The sequence below is a fragment of the Bos grunniens genome, chromosome X (assembly GCF_055505025.1).
Source record: "Bos grunniens cultivar Pamir isolate PY7600 chromosome X, Bosgru_T2T1.0, whole genome shotgun sequence".
Lineage (NCBI taxonomy): Eukaryota > Metazoa > Chordata > Mammalia > Artiodactyla > Bovidae > Bos > Bos grunniens.
In genome coordinates this window covers 40,321,732-40,344,471 of record NC_141194.1, presented here as the reverse complement: position 1 = coordinate 40,344,471, position 22,740 = coordinate 40,321,732, and the positions used below count along the sequence as shown (strand labels likewise).

General features: G+C 37.3%; 1 protein-coding gene across 12 annotated transcripts in view; it reads left to right on the top strand.

Annotated features, from left to right (window-relative positions):
• CASK (calcium/calmodulin dependent serine protein kinase) overlaps window positions 1-22,740 on the top strand; it is a 377,321-nt gene that overhangs the window by 320,007 nt on the left and 34,574 nt on the right. For 3 of the 12 annotated variants that reach the window (XM_086387074.1, XM_086387073.1, XM_086387082.1), the window contains 6 exons: window positions 4,595-4,673; window positions 12,082-12,167; window positions 13,219-13,287; window positions 16,119-16,187; window positions 17,598-17,633; window positions 19,263-19,459. In XM_086387074.1, the coding sequence (XP_086243200.1) occupies window positions 4,595-4,673; window positions 12,082-12,167; window positions 13,219-13,287; window positions 16,119-16,187; window positions 17,598-17,633; window positions 19,263-19,459 (536 nt within the window). The remainder of the gene's footprint in view (window positions 1-4,594; window positions 4,674-12,081; window positions 12,168-13,218; window positions 13,288-16,118; window positions 16,188-17,597; window positions 17,634-19,262; window positions 19,460-22,740) is intronic. The other 9 variants (XM_086387078.1, XM_086387077.1, XM_086387084.1 and 6 more) reach the window with 3 other exon arrangements.

The following is a 22,740-nucleotide window of genomic DNA, read 5'->3' as shown; positions in this document are numbered from 1 at the left end:
GATCAGTTTTCACTGAGGGAGCTTGTTAAAAATATAGATCTGGGCTCTATTCCAGACTAATCAAAAGAGTGAAATTAGAAATCAGTATTATCTAAAAGGTCTCCATGTGATTCTTAGAAACAACCAAGTCTAGTACAAAGATATGTTTATGAAAGCTTGTCTTATAATGGTGAATAACTGGAAAGTAAGAGTTGTAATCGGACTTCCCCAGTGGTCCAGTGGTTGGGAATCTGCCTGCCAATGCAGGGGACATGGGTTTGATCCCTGATCCAGGAATATTCCACACGCCATGGGGCAACTAAGTCCATGCACCCAACTACTGAGCCCGCACTCGAGAGCCCGCGAGCCACAACTGCTGAAGCCCCACACTGTAAAGCCTGCGCTGCACAATAAGAGAAGCCACCGCAATGAGAAGCCCACACACCACATCTAAAGTCTCATCCCCACTCGCCACAGCTAGAGAAAGCCTGCCTGTGGCAATGAAGACCCAGCACAGCCAAGAAATAAATAAATATTTTTTAAGACCAGTCCAGAAGGCTTGTAATTAAAAACAAAAAGTTGTCATCTATTCCATAGAATAGTATTCTGGCATTAAGTATACAGAGGTTCCACTTCCAACCAAGGTGGAATAACAGCGAACAGATTTACTTTCTCACCTGAAACAACAACAACAACAAAAAGAACACACACAACGATAAAAGAACTGTTTTCAAGATATTGGGCATCTGGCAGCAAAGAACAGTGATCCCTAAGAAACAGGAAGCAAACAAGCCCAGTGATCGTCCCACCTTACTGACATGAGAGAGTTTCCAGGCCACAGCATGGTGAAGGGGAACTGAGGCAGATCAGACTCCCTGAGGACACAGAGCTGAGGGCCTGGGAAGACCAAAGCAATAACATTCATAGGACAGAGTGCTGAAGTGGAGAGAGCTGCACAGAGACAAAACTCTAGAGGGTCCCCCTCGTGTATTTATCTGAATAATGATCTGCACGTTTATGACAGGAACCTACTCAGAGCCAAGGAAAGGCCATCCAAAAAGGATGAGAGGGAACAGTGCCCAACACTCACTGTCTGTCCCCACCTCCCAGACTAGAAAAACCAATTCAAGGGGCGTTGTGTAGAGTGCTTAGGAAGGTCTTGCCTCAGTAATGAGGAATTATTAGCCCTAGACAGAGAATTGCTCCAGACCCGCCTTAACAAATCCTGAAAGCAAGGCCCAAAGGATCACTCTTTCCAAATAACTGAACTACATCCCAGGACAAAGCTTAAGAATATAGAAATAAAAAAATAACTGACAGCACTATTTGAATTAGCAGGAAAATTGCACTATGGGATTAATGGCAGTTTAGACATTTCAGAAGAATAGATTCATGAACTCAAAAGACATAGCAATAGAAACTACCCAAAACAAAACACAGAAAGAAAAAAGAATTTTGAGAAATGAAAAGAATATCACTGAGCTGTGGCACAATTTCAAGCAAACTAATACTTGGTTCATTGGAATCTATGAGGGAGAAGAGGGTGAGGAAGAAACAAAGTGTTTTTGAAGAAATAATGGCTGAAAACATTCCAAATTTGATGAAAACTATAAATCTGCAGATACAAGAACCACAGTGAACCCCAAGCACAAGACACATGAAGAAAACAACACCAAAGTACATCATAATCAAACTGCTTAGAACCTGTGATAAACAGGAAGATCTTAAAAACAGAGATAAAAAGGAAATGTTACATACAGGGGGACAAAGATAAGAGTGGTATCAGATCTCTTATGAGAAAGTATAATCAAGAAAACAATAATTTTAAAGTACTGGGGGGAAAAAAACCTCTCAACTTAGAATTCTAAACCCAGTATAATTATCTATCATAAAATAAAGGCAAACTATATAGAACAGTATGGAGGTTCCAAAAAAAACTAAAATATAGAGCTACCATATGACCCAGCAATCCCACTCCTAGATCTGGAGAAAACCATAATTTGAAAAGATGCATGCACCCCAGTGTTCATTGTAGCACTATTTACAATAGCCAAGTCATGGAAGCAACGTAAATGTCCATCAACAGAGGAATGGATAAAGAAGATGTGATATACAGTGTGTGTGTGTGTGTGTGTAGTGGAATATTGTTGGAATTTTGGGATATTATTCACCCATAAAAAGGAATGAAATGGTGCCATTTGCAGAGATGTGGATGGACCTAGAGATTGTCATACAGAGTGAAGTCAGAGAAAAACAAATATAGTATCACTTATATGTGGAGTCTAGAAAAATGGTAGAGATGAACTTACTAGCAAAGCAGAAACAGAGTCACATTTGTAGAGAACAAACTTATGGTTACCAAGGGGGAGAGCAGGGGTGGGACAAATTGGGAAATTGGAACTGACATAGGTACACTAATATGTATAAAATAATTAATGAGAACCTACCATTTAGCACAAGGAACTCTACTTGATGCTCTGTGGTGACCTAAATAGGAAGGAAGTCTTAAAAAGAGTGGATATATGTATATGATATGTATATTATATATATATATATATGATTTACTTTGTTGTACAGCAAGAAACTAATACAACATTGTAAAGCAACTATACTCTAATAAAAATTAATTCAAAAGATAAAATAGTATTTTAAAAAAACACTAATTAAAAAAAGGCAAAATAAAGACATTTTCAGACTTAACAAAACTGAAAGAATTTGATAGACTTACAGTGTAATAAATGTTAAAGGATATCCTTATCATTTAAATCTCTCTGAAAGGTAAATGGAAGTCTAAACAAAAATAGTAGCAATGAGTTTGGGATTTTTTAACATGTAAAAGTAAAATATATAACAGCACAAAAGTCAGGAGGAAGGAAGTGGAAGTATACTGTTATAAGATTCTTATAATACATTTCACATGGTATAATATCACTTGAAGGTAGACTGGTAAGTTAAAGATGTATGCTATAAACCCTAAAGCAACCACTAAAACAACAGAACAATTATAGCTAATAAAACAGGAGGGGAAAATAGAATGAAAATAAATGAACTAATCCAAAAGAATGCAGAAAAGGGGAGCATGGGAGAGATGGGACAAATAAAAATCAAATAGCAAGAAGATATATTCATCAGTAATCGGTAATCATATGAAATATAAATTGTCTAAATTCTCCCAAATTAAAAAGTAGAGATTGTCAGATTGGGGTATAGGAGGGAAGCAAGACCAAATTATATATTGCCCATAAGAAATGCTTTATAAATGAAAACAAATCATTTTAAAGGAAAAGACTGGAAAAAGATATACTATGATGACATTAATAAAAGGAAGCTGAAATGACTATATTAATATCAAAGTATATTCTCAGGCCACAGTGGAATTAAATTAGAAATGAATAACAGAAAGATGTCAGGAAAAATCCCCAAGCACTTGAAAACTAAATTATACAATTCCAAATAACCCATGGATGAAAGAAGAAATCAAAAGAGAAATTTTAAAGTATTTTGAAGTGAATGAAAATGAAATCACAACACACCAGAACTTGTAGAATATGCTAAAATAGTACTTAGGGAGAAAAGTGTAGCACTAAATACCAGTCTTAAAAAAAAAAAAGAAATATCTTAAAACAATGACCTCACCTTCCACCTAAAGAAACTAGAACCAAAAAAGCAAATTAAACCCAAAGTGAGTAAAAGAAAAGAAATAATAAAGATCAAAGTGGAAACAATTTAAAAAATCAATTGTTTCACTTTAAGAAAGTGAAACAATTTTAAAAATCAATAAAACAAGCCTTTCCTTTGACAAGATCAGATCAATCAGGTGTGGGGGTGAAGACACTAATTACCAATATCATGCATAAGAGAAGTAACATTACTATAGATCCTACAGATATAAAAAGAATAATAAGGAAATATGGTAAACAACTTTATGTCAATAAATTAAACAACCCAAATTAAATAGACACATTTTGGGGGAGACAAACTACCAAAACTCACTTTGGAATAAACTGAATTGCCCTATACTATTTAAAAATTGAAGTTAGTCTTTTAAAAAATCCCTCAAAGAAAACTCCAGGCCAAGGTGGCTTTACTGGTAAATTCTACCAAACATATAATAAAGAAACAGTACCAATTGTACACAGACTCCTCCCAAAACATTGAAAAGAAAAGAATTCTTCCCAACTTACTATTTTTGATGAAAAGGAGGAAGAAGAGGTATAATAGCTACTAGCATTACCCTGATACCAAAATCAGACATTGTCTGATTTTGCAAGTAAAGAAAACTACAGACCAGTAACCAGGTACTTAGATGCACAAATTCTAAACAAATCCATACCTCAAAAAAGAAAAATACATCATGACCAAGTGGAGAATTAGCAACATGGAAAATACTTATAAGATTAAAAAGCATTATATAAAATATATGTATGCTATTGTGAGAGTAACCAAAATAGCAAAATTAATATTTCTGTCATGGCATAGTAGAGTTTTTTCCTCCATTTTCCATATTTTCTTTAATGTTTTCCTACTTTTGTAGTTAAGGTTATCTACAGCATAATCACAGACATAAAAAGAATGCCCTGTCATAGTAATTCTATTTTTGCTTAACTTTTTACAGGGAATCACTTTAAAAATGAATGAACTAAATCACTGTATCGTTGCAAGAATCATGCATGGGGGCATGATTCACAGGCAAGGTAAGTTCCATATATAATTCTTTCTTTCCTATCTTAGTTTTTTTTCATATAGTATAGTGTTTTATGATCCATATAAAAAATCAGTTTGATTGATGGTTTATACAAATGATTTATCTGTCTTTGGTTTTAATCATTGTTGGCCTCCACTCACTTGTATTCATCTCCACATGCTTCAGTTATACTATACAGTTCTGTTGCTGGAGCATCTCTGAGTCACTCTTTAGTGACTTATTAGAGGCCATGGGAGATAAACTGAAGTATCATATGGGTCCCAGGATATATGGAAGACATCTACCATGGGATATAAGATATATGTATATATATTTGCAAAGTTAAATGACAGTTGACTACTATAATTCATTCAGGAATGAGATATACTATTTATAAATTAGGAAATCAGAGTTTGATAAATAACAATATAATATTTCAGTGGTAAAATAAGAAAGATCAAATCCGTAATTAAGTTCTTAATACCTGCTACAGTAAATGTAGTTGAGAAGGGAATTCACTAAGGACTGAAGTAGACAAAAAATGATTTTTTGAGAAAGTGGAGCTACTGTTAACTCTCCAGTGGATAAGATTTGGACATGCAGGTTTAGGTTCCTCTTTGAAGCGACTGTGTTATATGTATTAGTATTTAGAGCCTGATCCAAAAGTGATTCTCCTGTCCAAAAATTAGACTTCCTTTCTTTGAGATCGTGTTGTATATGTGCTTAACACCTCTTTCCTTCACCCTGGAGAGCAAGAGGTAACACCATCAGCCTTTTAGTGCTTTCTTGTCCTCTTTGGAGATGACTGCTTATGTACACAGATGGTGCCTGGCATTACTGCTACCTTCAGTGCAGTCTATAGGTTTCATGAGTGGATAGCACTCACACAGAAAGATACTTGGTTTTAGAATCCTGTAGGAATTTTTTGCTTATTATTTTTAACAGTTTAGTATACATTCAGTAAAGTTACATCATTATTTCTTTAATTTCTTTTTCTTTTATTACCACACTGGCTAGCCCCTGCTGTCTTTAATAGAAGTGGTATAGTGGGTATCCTTGTCCTATTCTTGTTTTTAAGAGGTAGCTTTCCAATGTTTCCCCACGAAGAAGAATGTTTACTATAGATTTTTAGTAGATACTTTTTTATTAGAGCTGAAGAAGTTCTTTTATATTCTTAGTTACTGGACATTTAAATTATGACTGAGTTTGAATTTTATCAAATGCTTCTTCTGCATCTGCTAAGATGATTTATTTTCTTTTCTCTTAATGTGGTGAATGACTTTTAAAGATTTCCTAATGATAACCTCCCCAGCATTTCTCAGATAAGCCCAGGGTATTCATTGTGTATTATCTTTTGGTACGTACTGCTTGATTCTATGTGCTATTATTTTGTTTTCGATTTTTGTGATCACATTTGTGAGTGAGACTGGCCTGTGGTTAATTTTCCTTTCCTACGTTTCTCTATCTGATTTTAGTTTCAAAGTTACCTTGGCCTCAAAGATGACTTGGAGAAACTCTCTTCATAAGTTCTCTGAATATTGTATAACATTGGAATGATTTGTAGCCTGAAAGTTTAGTAGAACTTGCCTATAAAACAATCAAGGCCTGGTGTTTTATGTTTTGTTTTGTTTTAAGGAATATTTTTTTGTTACCACTGTCAGTTTCTTTAACATTCATAAGGCTGGTCAGGCTTTCTATATCTTGGGTGAGTTTGGTAAATTACATTTTCCTGAAATTTTTTACATTTTTAAAATTATTCTAGTAAGCTTCTTCTTAGTGTCCTCTTACGTTTTTATTAATGTTTCTACTGTCTCTGTAATTATGTACCCATGTTTATTCCTAAGGTCATTTATATGTGCCTTGTCTTTTTCCTCCTGATCAACTTACCTATTTTATTTTTTCATGACCTATTTTTTTATTTCCTCCTTCCTTCTACTTTCTATTGGTTTTATTTAACTTTTAAAATCTGACACTTGGTTCATTTATTCCAGTCTTTCTTCATCTCTATGTATTTAAGATTAAACTCTACCTCTTGAAGTACTGTTTTATCTGTATCTTACCAGTTTTGAGATGAAGCATTTTTATTGTAATTCAGTTATAAGTATTTTTAACATCTCTATTATTATATTTTTCATTGCCCTACAAGGTATTTAGAGATGTTTTTATGTGCCACATTTAAGAGGGTTTCCTATCTATCTTTTTGTGTTTTACTTCTAAGTTAATTGCACTGGAGTCAGAGAATGCGGTCTATATGACACCATTTTGTTGAGGTTTGGTCAGATTTGCTTTATGGCATAGACCTTTCGTCATTTTTATAAATGGCCCATGTTGTACCTAAGAAGACTGTTTTGTTCCTGTTACATGCAGAGTTCTCTATATGATTGCTTAAGGTTAATTGTTGTTCAAACATTCTATATATTGACTATTTTTTTTTCTGTTTGACCTATCAATAATTATTGAAATATTCCAATTATCACAGTTGAGTTTTTCTATTTCTATCTATAGATCTCTCGATGTATATATTCAAGGCTGTTTTATTAGGAGCATAGAAGTGCCTGGTAACCATGTCTATCCTTATTATACCTTCTACTTAAAACTTATTTTATTTTAATGTAATTATTCCAGCTTTATTTTAGTTATTTGCTAGGATGTCTTCTTCTTTTATTTCTAACCATTCTGTGCCTGTGTGCTGTAGAGTGTGTCTTACAAACATTTCTAAATCTGAGGTTTTCATTTTGTAGTGCCCTCTGATGATTGCGAAAAATCCGCCTGCAATGCAGGAGACCTGGGTTAGATCCCTGGGTTGGGAAGATCCCCTGGAGAAGGGAAAAGCTACCCACTCCAGTATTCTGGCTTGGAGAATTACATGGACTGTACAGTCCATGGGGTCGCAAAGAGTTGGACACGACTGAGTCACTTTCACTTTCTGATGATTGCTATCTTTTAATGGGCAAGGATAGTCCATCAATATTTAATGTAGTCCATTAATATTTCAGTAATGATTTCTATCATCTTGGGTTTTTTTTTAATTTATTCCATATTTTAACTGATGTTTTTCTTCATGTTTGTTCATTCCGCCCTGGTAGCTTAGACTTTCAGCATTCTATTTCTCTTTTTAGGTGGTTACCTTGAAAACTTGTCATACATATTTAACTTGACATACGATGACTCAGACAGACACCTGCTATGCGGGAGACCTGGGTTCAATCCCTGGAGAAGGGAACAGCTACACCCACTCCAGTATTCTGGCCTGGAGAATCCCATGAACAGGGGAGCCTAGCAGGCCACAGTCCATGGGGTCACAAAGAGTCGGACACAACTGAGCGACTTTCACTTTTCACTTTCACACTAAAGGGAAACAGTATATTAATTCCATTCTCTCAAAGAATACAAAGACATTGGAATCAAGTTAGATCCCATTCTTGACTTACATGCACTTTCCTGGTGGCTCAGACGGTAAAGCATCTACCTGCAGTGCGGTAGATCGGGGTTTGATCCCGGATCAGGAAGATCCCCTGGAGAAGGAAATGGCAACCCACTCTAGTACTGTTGCCTGGAAAATCCCATAGATGGAGGAGGCTGGTAGGCTTCAGTCCATGGGGTTGCAAAGAGTCGGACACGACTGAGCGACTTCACTTTCTTACTTGACTTACATATTATTCTTGCCCAGCATTTTTATTCTGTCCTATTTTAAATCCACAAATTTGAAATTATCTTAAAATACATGACCATTGTTGTTTGAATTTACATAAATGTCTACGATTTTATTTGTTTATTATTCCTTTTGCATTGCAGACCACCCTTTGGTGAGCATTTTTCTTTTTTTTTTTTTTTTTTTTTGGTGAGCATTTTTCATTCTTCCTAAACTGTATCCTTTATAGTTCCTTTAGTGATAGTCTCTTGTTGATGAACTCCTTCAGGTGGTATTATCTGTAAATATTTCATTTCTACCTCAATCTTGATTACTTTTGCTGAGAGCACAATTTTAGGTTAATGGTTACCATTCCGGTTTCTTTTGGCATCTGTTGTTTGATCTTGAGAAATCTGGTGTCACTACAATTGTCCTTGCTTTGTAGATGATCTCTCCTTTCTCCCTGGACTTTATAAGCTCTTTGTCTTCGATGTTCTGTACTTTTACTACCTCCTGGCATGGCTTTCTTTTTATTTATCCTATTTGGGATACATTATTCTTCCTGGAGCTGTGTGATCATGTTTGCATCATTCAAGAAAATTTGCAACCATATTTCTTAAAATATTGCCTCTACATTCACTCTATCATCTCCTTCTGAACTCTAGGTAGATGTGTGTTAGACATTCCCTCCATATCTCTTAATATCTTTTTCATGTTTTATTTCTTGTTTCCTATCTTCCTTACCTCCTTATTTCTCTTACCTGCATTCTAGTTAATTTATTTGGTTATGTCTTCCAATTAGCTGAAACTCTTCAGCCATATCTGAACTCCTGTTCAACTCATCCATTCATTGACTTACGCTACTGATTATATTTTTCCTTTCTAGAAGTACTAGTCACTTGTTCTTATTTTTGTTTTCAGATCTGTCTGTTCACATCTGATAATCTCTTGTTGCATGCTCATCCTTGCAAAAAAGGTCCCTTTCTTTCTTTTTCTTTAACATATAACTATTTTATACAGGCATACCTTAGAGATACTACAGACTTGGTTTCAGACCACTGCAATAAAACGAGTCACATGAATTTTTTTGTTTACCAGTGCACATAAAATTTATGTTTGTACTATGCTATCCCCTGGAGAAGGACATGGCAACGCACTCCAGTATTCTTGCCTGGAGAATCCCATGGATGGAGGAGCCTGGTGGGCTACAATCCGTGGGGTCGCAAAGAGTCAGACACGACTGAGAGACTTCACTTATCACCTACTAAGTGTACAGTAGCATTATGTCTTTTAAAATGTATATACTTTAATTTAAAATTACTTTATTACTAAAAAAATGCTAACCATCATCTAAGCCTCAGCAAATCATATTCTTTGCTCCTGGTGGAGGGTATTGTCTAGATGTTGATGGCTGCTGATTGGTCAGGGTGGTGGTTGCCGAAGGCTGAGTTGGCTGTGGCAGTTTCTTAAGACAATGAAGTTTGCCTCATTGACCCACTCTTCCTTTCACAAGTGGTTTCTTTGTAGCATGCACTGCTGCTTGATAGCATTTTACCCATGGTAGAACCTCATTCAAAACAGGAGTAAATCCTCTCAAACCCTGCCACTGCTTTATTAACTAAGTTTATGTAATATTCTAAATCCTTTGGTGCAATTTCAGCAATCAATTGTTTGCCATCTTATATAAGCACGGTTCATAACACTCCCAGAACAGCAGAGATCACTCATCACAGATCACCATAATGAATATAATAATAATGAAAAAGTTTGAAATAGTGTGAGAATTACCAAAGTGTGATACAGAGACAGGAAGTGAGCAAACACTGTTGGAAAAATGGCACAGATATACTTGCTCAACACAGGGTTGCCACAAACCTTCAATCTATAAAAAACGTGGTTATCTTTGAGGCACAGTAAAGCAAAGCACAAGAAAACAAGGTATTCCTGTAGTCTATATCTGACCATTCCAGCATCTATCCTCCTTGAGGGTCTAAATCTATTTCTTCTCTTTCTGATGACTCACATAATAGTTTGCCTTATTGTATGTTTGGTGATCTTTGATTATAAGCTTATTGCTTGCTCAAATTAGTAGAAGTCGTGGGAGCCTAAACTGGGAATACTTTCCTCCAAAAGTGGTCTGTTCTGTGTTTTACCAGCTGCCACAGAGTGCCACTGAACTGAGTCTTGGCTCCCTGCAGAATCCTGGGCTTAGCTTCTCTAACTTGCTATTGGCCCAAGACTCAGAAGGCAGCCAGGAAGCAGTATGGCAATGGCATCTACCCCTCCCACTGGTTTCATTCCATCTTGATTTTGCCACCACTCTGGATCCAGCTCACTGGGTTCTTAACTGTGGAAGGGAGAGTGGGGATGGAAATGGGAAGTATTCTTGGGGATTCACATTCATTTTGTAAGACCAGTAACACTTCAAGGGGTGAGCCCTACATGGGATATAGTTGTAAGAGAGTTTGTGAGTGCCTAATCTACCATATTGAGGCGAAGGCAATGGTACCCCACTCCAGTACTCTTGCCTGGAAAATCCCATGGACAGAGGAGCCTGGTAGGCTGCAGTCCATGGGGTTGCTAGGAGTTGGACACGACTGAGCGACTTCACTTTCACTTCTCACTTTCATGCACTGGAGAAGGAAATGGCAACCCACTCCAGTGTTCTTGCCTGGAGGATCCCAGAGACGGGGGAGCCTGGTGGGCTGCCGTCTATGGGGTCGCACAGAGTCGGACACGACTGAAGCGACTTAGCAGCAATCTACCATATTGAAAACAAAAGTCCCCAAATTTTTGTTTTATGTTTAATTATGTTAACTTTCAAACATGGTTAGAGAGAATAGTGCAGTGAGTTCAAGTAGAGAAAAGTGGAAAGAATAGTGCGATGATCACCTACGTACCCATAACCCAGGTAGAATTATTGTTAATTCATGACCATACTGATTTCACCTGTATTTGCCCTACTGCCCCTGGATTACTTTGAAGCAAATACAAGGCTTTTTATCTGCATTTTAGTGTGTATGTCTTAAAGATACCATGAGCTTTGCATAATGAAGTCAGGTCAATGACTAAACGTGTGTGCAATTCATAAATAAAGCAAAAATTTACGTAACACTATTTAACCATTGTTTCTCACTTTTTCTAGTTGAAGTGTGACAGAACCCTGAAGTGCCTACCAAATTATTATTAAAAAGTTTCAGTATGTCTAATATAAATTTATTGATATACAGATATTATCACCACAATTCTTTGAAAAATCAACAACCTTTGTATCATATTTGGTAGATAATAATGATGATATCAGCAAATACTTAAATGGCACTATGCACCAAGAACAGTTCTAAGTCCTCTGCATCTAATAAACTCATTTAATCCTCACAACAATCCTATCAGATAGATACTATTTTCATCTCCATTTTATAAATATGAGTTTTCAGGTAAATTTTCAGTAAGTTACCCAAGATCTGGAAGCTAATACATGATGAAGCAGAGATATGAACCCAGATAGGCTGCATCTGGAAGTCATAGTTTTAAACAGCTATATACATAAGGAGTCTCTCAGAAAAATAAGCAGATTTTTAGTCATCTTTCAAAACTGTGTCCTCCATAAGTTAGGTGTATCTGTTTTGGCGAGTTTACTATATGAGCCTAACTCATACCTGGTTCTGAAATATTAGCCTTTAGTATTTAGCTTAATTTTTAAAAATTACTTACCTTGCTGACTTTGGATTTTATTATTATAAAAGTATATATCATTTCATGTTTATAATTTTGTGTAATTTCTTAGGTACACTTCATGTCGGAGATGAAATTCGAGAAATCAATGGCATCAGTGTAGCCAACCAAACAGTGGAACAGCTGCAAAAAATGCTTGTGAGTCAAATGAAAGTCACTTTTTCTGAAATCAACTTTCAGTTCATTAATTTGTTTATTAAATAAGGGGTATTCTTTTGTAATCTGGTACGATCATCTGTGTGGTCTTGTGCAACATTCATAAAAACTGAGAACTAGAAAAATGGTTACATGCAGCAGAGCTTAGAAACATTTTGCCCATTTTCAGCAGTGTGGGCTTGAACATTCTCCTTTCAGTCCTTTGTCTCCTGGTTCTTAGTGAGCAGATGTTTAAAGAAAACCTTTGCAGTTGTGCATACTTGTGAACTAGTTTCTCACTGACCTCAACTCTGCTGACATCAGCAATGTCAGAAACCTCTTTCCTGTGTAGCTGAGTCATAGCCAGCTATATGGGATTTCTCTATAGAGCAGGGAAAAGGAAACTCATGGTAGATCAGGCCATTTTTTACCATATATATCCAAAATTGGTGTTCAAATTAGGCTTTGGATTGGGGCGGGCTGGGGGCTGCAGAATGACAGGCCCTGGCGAGCAGAGGGAGATGTTTAGACCTCTGGTCCTGCACCTTCTTCCCACCGCAGTGTAGCAGCCTCCTGTGCTATTTATATCTACTGAAGGTACAGTAAGCACCACAGAGTCACTGACAGTCAAAACTAAGGCCTAAATTATGAACTAAAAAGCAGATTTTATGGAGTACACCATCATCATGTAGCCTCCCAAATATAATTCTTACATAATTACTTGTTCTGTAGTCCATTTCAACTTGTATTCACTTTCGAAAGGCATGTCACTTAGAGTTGTCTCCGCATCTATGAAAAGATCACCGTCAGAGGTCTGTTGCACCATTGCTGTGTGAACAGGGCAGTCAGCCTTGACTTTGCAGGGCTGTTCCCAGGAGCAGCCTCCTGTGTTACTGTGAGCAGTTCCTGCTTTTGTAACTCGGTTTCGTTTTTAGGCCCCTGTGCTGTCGGCTGGCTTGCACTAAATACCCCTGAAACGTTTTCAGTGGTTTCTTACGTGTTGTTGTGTGCAACATTTGTTTGTTCAAAGAGCTCTCCTTTCTGTTTCCTCCAGCGGGAAATGCGGGGGAGTATCACCTTCAAGATCGTGCCAAGTTACCGCACTCAGTCATCATCCTGTGAGGTAATAGCTCTAACGAAACACCCCATCTCCTCTGGGTTCTTAACTAACTGTCTGCTGATGGCTGAATGTTTTGGCTTCTTCTGGGAAATTGTTTCTGCCTGTGCTGTTGATCACTGCACACCAATTTTACAACAAAGATAACGGAACAGAGTAGGTCCCACCCACCTACTCAGCCCTCTTCCACGGGGTTCTCCTCAGCACCTAAACTTCCTGCAGGCTGGAAGCGAAGCAAAATACATAGAGAGAAGCTCCAAATAATGACAGAGGTTTAATAAAGAATGAGTCTCTGGGGGAGGATGAAAGATGATAATTGCAATAATGTTTCCAGGAAGTATATTTACTTCCCTTGTTAAGAAATCACATTAGATAGTTCTTCTTTCCAAGAATCTGAAAAGTGGTCTATTTCTTGTTAAGATAGAGGTATTCAAATAATTCTGAGAGGTCTCTAGATGGATTTTAAGCCTATGAGGAATTGATAACTGATGTTATTAGTGGAATAGAGGTTTTTACAACCTTCTGTGAAATTGTTTAAATTGGAATGTTATCTGACTTGGAAACAAGTAAGTGTTCTAGAGTAATACAAACCCCAAGCTCCTTTCTTACAGTAGGCTTATCCTTGAGAAACTGTAGCTTTCCCAGCCTATATTATTCAGTTTGCTATTGGTTAGCAAGTGAGATTCAAAAATCATTCTTTTTATATTTGGAAATATGAGCCAGCCTAAGTGAGGGCATCCTTCGGTCATTGCACCTTCAGTTTGAATATTTTTGTCTGAAGCTCGCACTTTGATGTGCACCTTCCAAGTGTGTGTAACATCAGTATGAAGTACACGTTTCCTCCAGTGAGTGTTTAAGACTGGCTGGCAACTTACTGGAACCGGTCTAGAAAATTGAATTTGTACTTAGGAGAAGTTGAGGGAGAAATTACAGTGTTTCTTCCTGTCTCTAGTAATGATGTAAATTTCACAAGAAAAATCAGAGGCTTCCTGTTTTCCCTAAACCTATTGAAGATAGGTATAAGAATTTGTAGTTTCGTCAAGTATATTTTTAGTGAGCCATGACAAGTGGGGTTTCTGTTATATCAAGTCTTGAGCTCCTCTTGGTGGCTTTTTATGGAACTTCAATTACATTTCAAAACAAAATACAGAACTTCTGTTCCAGGATTCATAGTTTTGAAATTTGTTACCTAGTACACAAACCTTGCTGGAAAAGAAAAACTGTCACATGCATCTTTTATGTCAAGCATTCTGATATTCTAAAAATCATAAGTGGTCCTCATACCATTTCACATCTTGGAAGAAATTTAGTAAGTCCGATTGGTTTTTGTCTTTTTGGCTCACTAGCCAGAAGATAGTGTTAGTTATTAATATAAGTTTCTCTTGTGTTTTTGAGTGGTTGAACTGGTTTTGATGTAGGACCAGTAGGACACATATAAATGCTATGCTCTTGAGTAAAAAGAGCCCCCTCTTACCTTCTCAACCTCTGAATAGTAGGAATCAAGGTACCTCCCCCACCAATCTCTTTGACTCTCCTGTCCTGTGGCAGAGTTCAAGCCTGTGGTTGAATTCCTCCCAGCTACAACAGTACTTCCTAAAGAAAGGCTCTCTGGCTACCTACCTCAGCATCACCCTGGCCATTGGTAAAAGCGGGGACCTCCACCCCACGTCCTGGCCCTACTGACATGAGTCTCTGGGGGTGGCACCTAGACATTCTGCTCACTAACATCTGAGAATCCTCATCTAAGGAATCCCATTATTTAAAGGCCAACAGGTTCCAGAAGTTTTCTTTAAGTCTTCTAGAAAAAGCAAATGCCTTTTGAGTGGACATGCACATTTCAAAGATTTCCAAGAACTCAACTAAAATTTTAAATACTTACTTTCATCCTCTCCTTGTTTTAACATTATAGTTGATTTGGACAACAAGGGAGTGGAGCCTGGAAAGGATTTTGAGTGTGTCATATAGTATAGTTGGCTGTGGCTGCTGGAATCTTTGCCAGAAGTGTAATATTTGTAGAGGCTCAAGATTATTGTTTTAATTAATCTGCTAAAATATTCTTTAAAAATAAAGGTTTCTTCTCTGGTCTATAACTATCTTTTACCCTTATTAGTAATATCTAGCCTAGAAAGATTCTAAGGTGATTGCAACGTAAGAAGTCTTTTTTAAGGTTCACTTCACTTCCCTGGTGGCTCAGACGGTAAAGCGTCTGTCTACGATGCGGGAGACCTGGGTTCGATCCCTGGGTCGGGAAGATTCCCTGGAGAAGGAAATGGCACCCCACTCCAGTACTCTTGCCTGGAGAATCCCATGGACGGAGGAGCTTGGTGCAGGCTACTGTCCATGGGGTTGCAAAGAGTCGGGCACGACTGAGCGACTTCACTTCTCTTCAAATTGTGTCATTCGGTAATTTTTGATACTGAGGTACCTAAAGATTATTAAATACTTTTAACACCTAATTTTCAATTAAAAAAGATATGCAATTGGGATCTTTAGCACAATGTTATAGTAATCTTTGTCACTTTACAGTAGTTGATAGGATTTTAATATCAAGTCACCCTTCGGGTTCTCATTTTAAAAAAGCAAAGGTTACAGAATGTTAGAGACAGGAAAGAAATGATTAATGAATGACACGGTCATCACTTACAACATGTGAATCTTCAGACTGCACAAACATTTTTTCATGCTTCTCTGAAATCATGCAAGTAAGTCAGTATGGCACCTTTACAGCTAAAACCTCAAAGGAAATGGTTGTCAGCCTGTGGTTGTAACTGTTGATATGAATATCTCTTGTTTCTCTGCTGGTGTTCTGTGTTAATGAACCTTGTGTCTTATTTCAGAGAGATTCCCCCTCCACTTCCAGACAGTCCCCAGCTAATGGTCATAGCAGCACTAACAATTCTGTTTCGGTAAGAACTCTAGCTCCACACAGCAAAGTGTGACAATTTTGTTGGTGCCACCTGCCATGAGTGTTCTAGTTACATGTGTTCAGTGGAAATATTGTCTTCTGCCGATATACAAGGCTACTACAGCTACAATGCAGTTTACTCCTGGAAAATCTTGTTCTTCTCATTGAAAATACCTTTCATTAGTTAAATTTTAAGAAATGTAGTTCAAGACTGCTTTGGTCATTCTCAAAATATTTCTGTGTCACCCAGCTGCTGTCTATGACTTTGCTCAAAGTTATGCAGAGGATGTAAATGGAAATTTGTTGAAATTTCTAAACATTTTTTTTTCACTTGCGAAAGATAAAGAAATATAAGAATTTTGCAGAGTAGGAATTTGGGTATTCTCGGGCTTTGTAGTTGTCTATTCTGAGTGATATCAGCAACATGTTTAGTTTCCGCTATCTAAGTTTACGAATTGGTGTGCCCTCTGTTACTGTGGTACGTGCACATACTTCTGTGAATTATAAGCCTTGCCTGGATATGAAAAGCAAAAGGAACTGGCTTCAAACTGCACTTAAGCCACGCTATTATCACATCTTTAACACAAAGTACTTTATATTTTGACTTGAACGTGGAATTTCACTTTTTGTCAGAACTATCCATTTTGGAAAGTAAAAAGAATTGTTTTTAATTTATGTAAGCAAATGGGAGCACTTACAGGTGCAGGTGTGTGAATTTTTGAAATATTTTGAAATAACAAAATCTCTTAAGTTGCTGATATTGCTGTTAAAAATGAGAGTTCTAATGATACAGCAGTATCACTCTTTAACTTGCCCTTTAAAAAATATCATTTTTATGAGGTAAATTTGTAAATAATTTGAGCTAATTTATAAATAATTTGAGATCACCTCAGATGGAATGATATAAGTAAGAGAAATGTTAGAAAATTTCCTGTGACTTTTATTTGCAACTTCAAAATAGGCTACCAAAGGAATTCATTTATAACAGTTAACATTTAACAACTGTAAGATGGTAAAAAATCCATACAACCATTGAATTTTTCAAAATCTTAAATGGTTGCAGTAACTAAGTCGAAAAGGGCAATAGCTCTTTTGAGTTTTGGGGGGGTTTTTTAAATAGGCTGTTTCACTTGCAGTGGCTTTTGTGTTGAAGATGCTGAGTTGTTTCTTAAGAACACATTTCTCTCTGCTTAAATTTACCTGCTTTCTTCAGCTTGCTGCTAAATGGCCTGGGTTTGATTTTTCTTTTTTGATAACTCAACATTTCTGAGAAATGGAATAATGTATATTATCTCTTTACAACTTAAATCTAGCTCATTTTTTAACCATAATGTAACAGAACACACAAATTACCTTGTACTCTTTGAAAAGTAAATGAAAATTTTTCTCCTGGGTTGGCTTTATTCTACAGGACTTGCCATCAACTACCCAACCAAAAGGACGACAGGTGAATAGATATCCTCTATAGAAATTTATCTAAACTGAGCTGCTAATAGCCAATCCTTTATTAACCCTTTCCATCCCATAATGTCTGCATTTTGGACCATAACATTTGAGCATTGAGAGCTTGTACCATTTCATTTTAACACATTACACATGACTAATTCTCTATAAGGATTTTTTCCCTAACATCTTTGTAGCTGTGATGGTTATTGTAATTTCAACCTGATCATTTTGTGTTGATGGTTAAGAATTCAGCCTTTGGGGATCTTATGGGCCTGCCTCTAGGCTGGAAATAAATTTTTAAAGGCTACAAAATACTTTGAATTCTAAGAATAACTAAAATGTACATTCCAATGAACATTTTTAAGCAATAATTATCTGAAGCTTGAAGGTTTTTTAATTTGTATCTGCATGTGTATTTCTGAAAGCCACATACAGTGGGGAAAAAACAACAACAGAAAAATCCTGGCTTTATGTCCCTAATCAAACATGAAAAGTTAAGTGCTGCCTGAGACAAGCAACTTTTATTTGCTGGCACATTGAGTTTAAATTTTAGGTGCAAATGCAGAGACTTATAACTTTTATAGGCTGGATTTCTGAAAAGAAACAAACAGAATAATAACACAATAGTTCCAAACCCTTCAGGTTGGTTTTACAGTGACTTTAATATTAATATTCAAATGTAATTTCAAGATAGAAATTTTATGGAATTTTTCTTGAAATGTGCTCTTAAAAATAATCAGATTGGGAGTTAAGATTTGCATAAACTAGCACCTGATAGAAATCACTCCAATGATGCAATACTGAATATCTAGCACCTTGTTTTACATTATTTAGAAATCCAGTAATTCATAAAATGGTGCCATGTGATAACCCCTTGTATGCTAATCTGTTTCCTTTTATATTTACTAGTTACATTTACATATCATAAAACTCAGAGCCTTGAACTATCCATCTCCTGAAGCTCTGCAGATTTTAAGTGTTACATTGGCAAACGTAGGACTTAAATTCATTTTTCTTCTCGAAGAAGAGTAAAATGCGAATATAAAGTAGAAATGCTATTTGCAAAATTAAACTACCTTTAAGTGCTTTTTTAAAATGTTTGAGTTACAGTTAAGTTTATCAGCAGTGTGTAGACACACTGCCGGTTGTCATGGAGGCATTTTATAGCACATTACCAACACTGAGTTCTTGCTAGTTTCGTATCGTGCTGCTTTAGGGTTAAAACCTTCCCTGAATGCTTGTGGTTATGGCTTAAAGCCTGCCACGTGATCATGACAACTTACCCATAATATCAACTACATATATGCAGATTTTCAAACGGTAAGCATATTTCACTATAATTTTAAGCCTATTCTGTTATAGTAAAAGCAGAAATAAAGTCTTTATTGAACAAATACCTTAAATGTTCTATCCAAATAAAAAGAGCAGAGATTTGTAACTGTACACATCAAAAACAGTACATTGTTCTAGTGGTAGCAGTTTTCTGTGTTGTATTTCCATGCATCATATTTGTGTTCACCATCTAATGTCCTGTTCGTATTGTAGTGTTAGTCCATGGTTATTCAGTTAGAACTGACTGTTTTCTTTCATATCACTGTGGCGTTTTTTCTTACAAACTCCTGTTTTATAGATCTATGTAAGAGCACAATTTGAATATGATCCAGCTAAGGATGACCTCATCCCCTGCAAAGAAGCTGGCATTCGATTCAGAGTTGGTGACGTCATCCAGATTATTAGTAAGGACGATCACAATTGGTGGCAGGGTAAACTGGAAAACTCCAAAAATGGAGCGGCAGGTCTCATTCCTTCTCCAGAACTTCAGGAATGGTATGTCTGTGTTGTGCTGTTTTGGTTTCTCATGTAAACGAAGCCTGGCGAGCCATTTTCCACCTTTATGTTTTGCTGTTTTATAGGGTAAAACCTGTTTAATATATTGTTTGCTCTATTAGCCAAACGCAATTCAAATGAGTCTGCCGAGAATTCTCAGTTGTCAGCCCCAAGTGAGCTCCTATTTATAGAGTCAGGTCTTTGTTTCACACAGAAGGAGAGGAAGGTCTAGAGAGAGGCTGAGTCGGGTCATAGTCACATCGTGATCTCTTAGCAGAGCCCTCTACACCTGTATGCTGTTTCCAGCCTTTTAGAATTGCATTTTTTTTAAATGTACCCTCTCTTTGCCCCTCCACATGCTCTCACCAACCCCATTCCGCTCCACCACCAGTGAAAAACTCAGATGCCAGGATTCACGGTCACTCCAGGTATTTAAAGTGTTTCGCTATTAGAAGGGAGACAGAAGCTTCGTTCTTTACCCTGCCAGGTCTTTTAAAATGTGTGTCTGTTAGAAAGTTTAAGCTTTGAAAGCAGGTTAAAATCAGGCAGTTTTCAGACATGTTTTTAACTGAGAGGAGTCAGGGATTACTGTATATTTTGGTAAAATCTATTTCTGTTATTAATGTTATAATTTGCTGTTTTTTTAAAAATGCTGATAGTTTTACCTTTGTCTGTACTTTGGCAATATATATCAGAAATCTAGTGCCAAAGAGATATCTTCAAAAGAGAGAGATCTTCATGTCCAAAATACTTATTTGAACCTAACTAAAAGAGATTAAAGGCATCAAGTTCATAGACGCATAGTTTTTTTCCACCCAGTTTTTTACTAATTAAAGGGATTTTTCAGTTAATCTCTTTTGCTTGATCACTTCTTTCAGCTAAATTCCAGGGTTCCCAAAAATACTTTTAAATTTAGCACATTGGAGCTAAGAACTTCAGATGCCATCATTTTATACTAGGAAACATAGGCCCACATAACGGAAGTAGAAGCCTTCCCTCTGATGCCATCTTTGGGTCCGATCTTCAAAAAACACTTTAAGCATTAGTGAGAGGAAAGTGATGTCTAAGTCCTTTTGCTAGTGATGTTATTATGTTAGCACTGATATTTACATTTTACAAAATGTGTTCTTGAATGTTGCCATATGTGAATGAGTGTCTCTTGAAAATATTTATGTAGATTCTAGACCTCTTCTCCCTGGTCAGATCATTTGTATAAATTATGTCTCACCAATACCTATAACTCTTAAGTCCCCTGGGGGAAGCCTGAGAAATGACAGTGGAAAAGCAGATTTGCTTCCTGTTGCCTATAATGGTAGACTAGATTGTCTGGACCAATCCTCCTGGTGGAAAAAAATGAGATGTGCTGCAGAAAATATGTTTTTGAAAATTACCTTAAAAGGTATTGGGGAACTCAGTGACCAATTTTTATATGAAAGCCATTAATCAGAGCGGTAAAAATGAGAGTTCCAAATTGGTCCACTTTGCCATGAGGGCATTCTATTACTAAGAACTTCTCTGCCAGAGGACCAAGGTTAAGACCCAGTAAGGCCTGTATAAGTAGGAGAATCAGTTAGGAGACCCATCCCACACTGTTAGGACTGCAAAAAGCTATATCCCTAGGTTAAGAGCAAACTGATAAGCATTCCCTTACTTCCCTTCCACACCAGGGGACTGTAGAGAAGGATGCCTTGTCAGTGAGCACAGCAAAAGGAAAACAAAGTTTCCCTGAAAACATTGTGGCCTCTGCTGCTGCTGCTGCTGCTAAGTCGCTTCAGTCGTGTCCGACTCTGTGCGACCCCATAGACAGCAGCCCACCAGGCTCCCCCATCCCTGGGATTCTCCAGGCAAGAACACTGAAGTGGGTTGCCATTTCCTCCTCCAATGCATGAAAGTGAAAAGTGAAAGTGAAGTTGCTGAGTCTTGTCCGACTCTTCGCGACCCCATGGACTGTGGCCCACCAGGCTCCTCCATCCATGGGATTTTCCAGGCAAGAGTACTGGAGTGGGTGCCATCGCCTTCTCCATTGTGGCTACTGGTCTACCCCAAATGAATTTGCACCCAGGTACACATAGCCTGGGACAGCCAGGGGAAGTCCAGCTATGCACTTGATGTGAGGTTTCTTGTTTACTAATACTTCCATATATCTGTTATAGACAAATGAAAGTCTCTGAAGGAGAGCACTTTTATCCTAGGGCTCCTCCTAACCACCCCCAGCATGGACTTTCTCCAGGGCAGTGACCAGCAAGTCAAAATACGCGGGTGCACATGGAAACCAGTGAGCAATAACAGACACCAGAAACAGAATCAAACCCGCATCATATATTGGAATTAGGAGACCAAGTAATATACATATTACTGATTATTAAAAGCCTGCTAGTAAACACAGTTGTTTAAAAAAGGGGGGTGGCTTCTATAAGGGCTTCCCTTATACCTCAGTCGGTAAAGAATCTGCCTGCAGTGCAAGAGACCCGGGTTCGATCCCTGGGTTGGGAAAATCCCCTGGAGAAGGAAATGGCAACCCACTCCAGTATCCTTGCCTGGAAAATCTCATGGACAGAGGAGCCTGGTGGACTGCAGTCCATGGGGTCCCAAAGAGTCAGGCACGACTGAGTGATTAACACTAACTATGCTTCTATAAAGACCTACAAGACCTTCTGGAACTCACACCAAAAAAAAAAAAAATGGCCTTGTCATCATAGGGGAATGGAATACAAAAGTAGGAAGTCAAGAGATACCTGGAGTAACAGGCAAGTTTGGCCTTGGAGTGCAAAATGAAGCAGGGCAAAGGCTAACAGAGTTTTGCCAAAAGAATGCACTGGTCACAGCATTCTTCCTACGACACAAGAGATGACTCTACACATGGACATCACCAGATGGTCAATACAGAAATCAGATTGATTGATTATATTCTTTGCAGCCAAAGATGGAGAAGCTCTATACAGTTGGCAAAAACAAGACCAGGAGCTGACTGTGGCTTAGATCATGAACTCCTTACTGCAAAATTCAGACTTAAATGGAAGAACATAGGGAAAACCACTAGGCTATTCAGGTATGACCTAAATCAAATCCCTTACAATTATACCATGTAAGTGACAAATAGATTCAAGGGATTAGATCTGATAGACAGAGTGCCTGAAGAACTATGGACAGAGGTTCGTAACATGGTACAGCAGGTGGTGATCAAAACCATCCCCAAGAAAAAGAAATGCAAAAAGGTTGTCTGAGGAGGCCTTACAGATAGTTGAGACAAGAAGAGAAGCAAAAGGCTAGGAGAAAAGGAA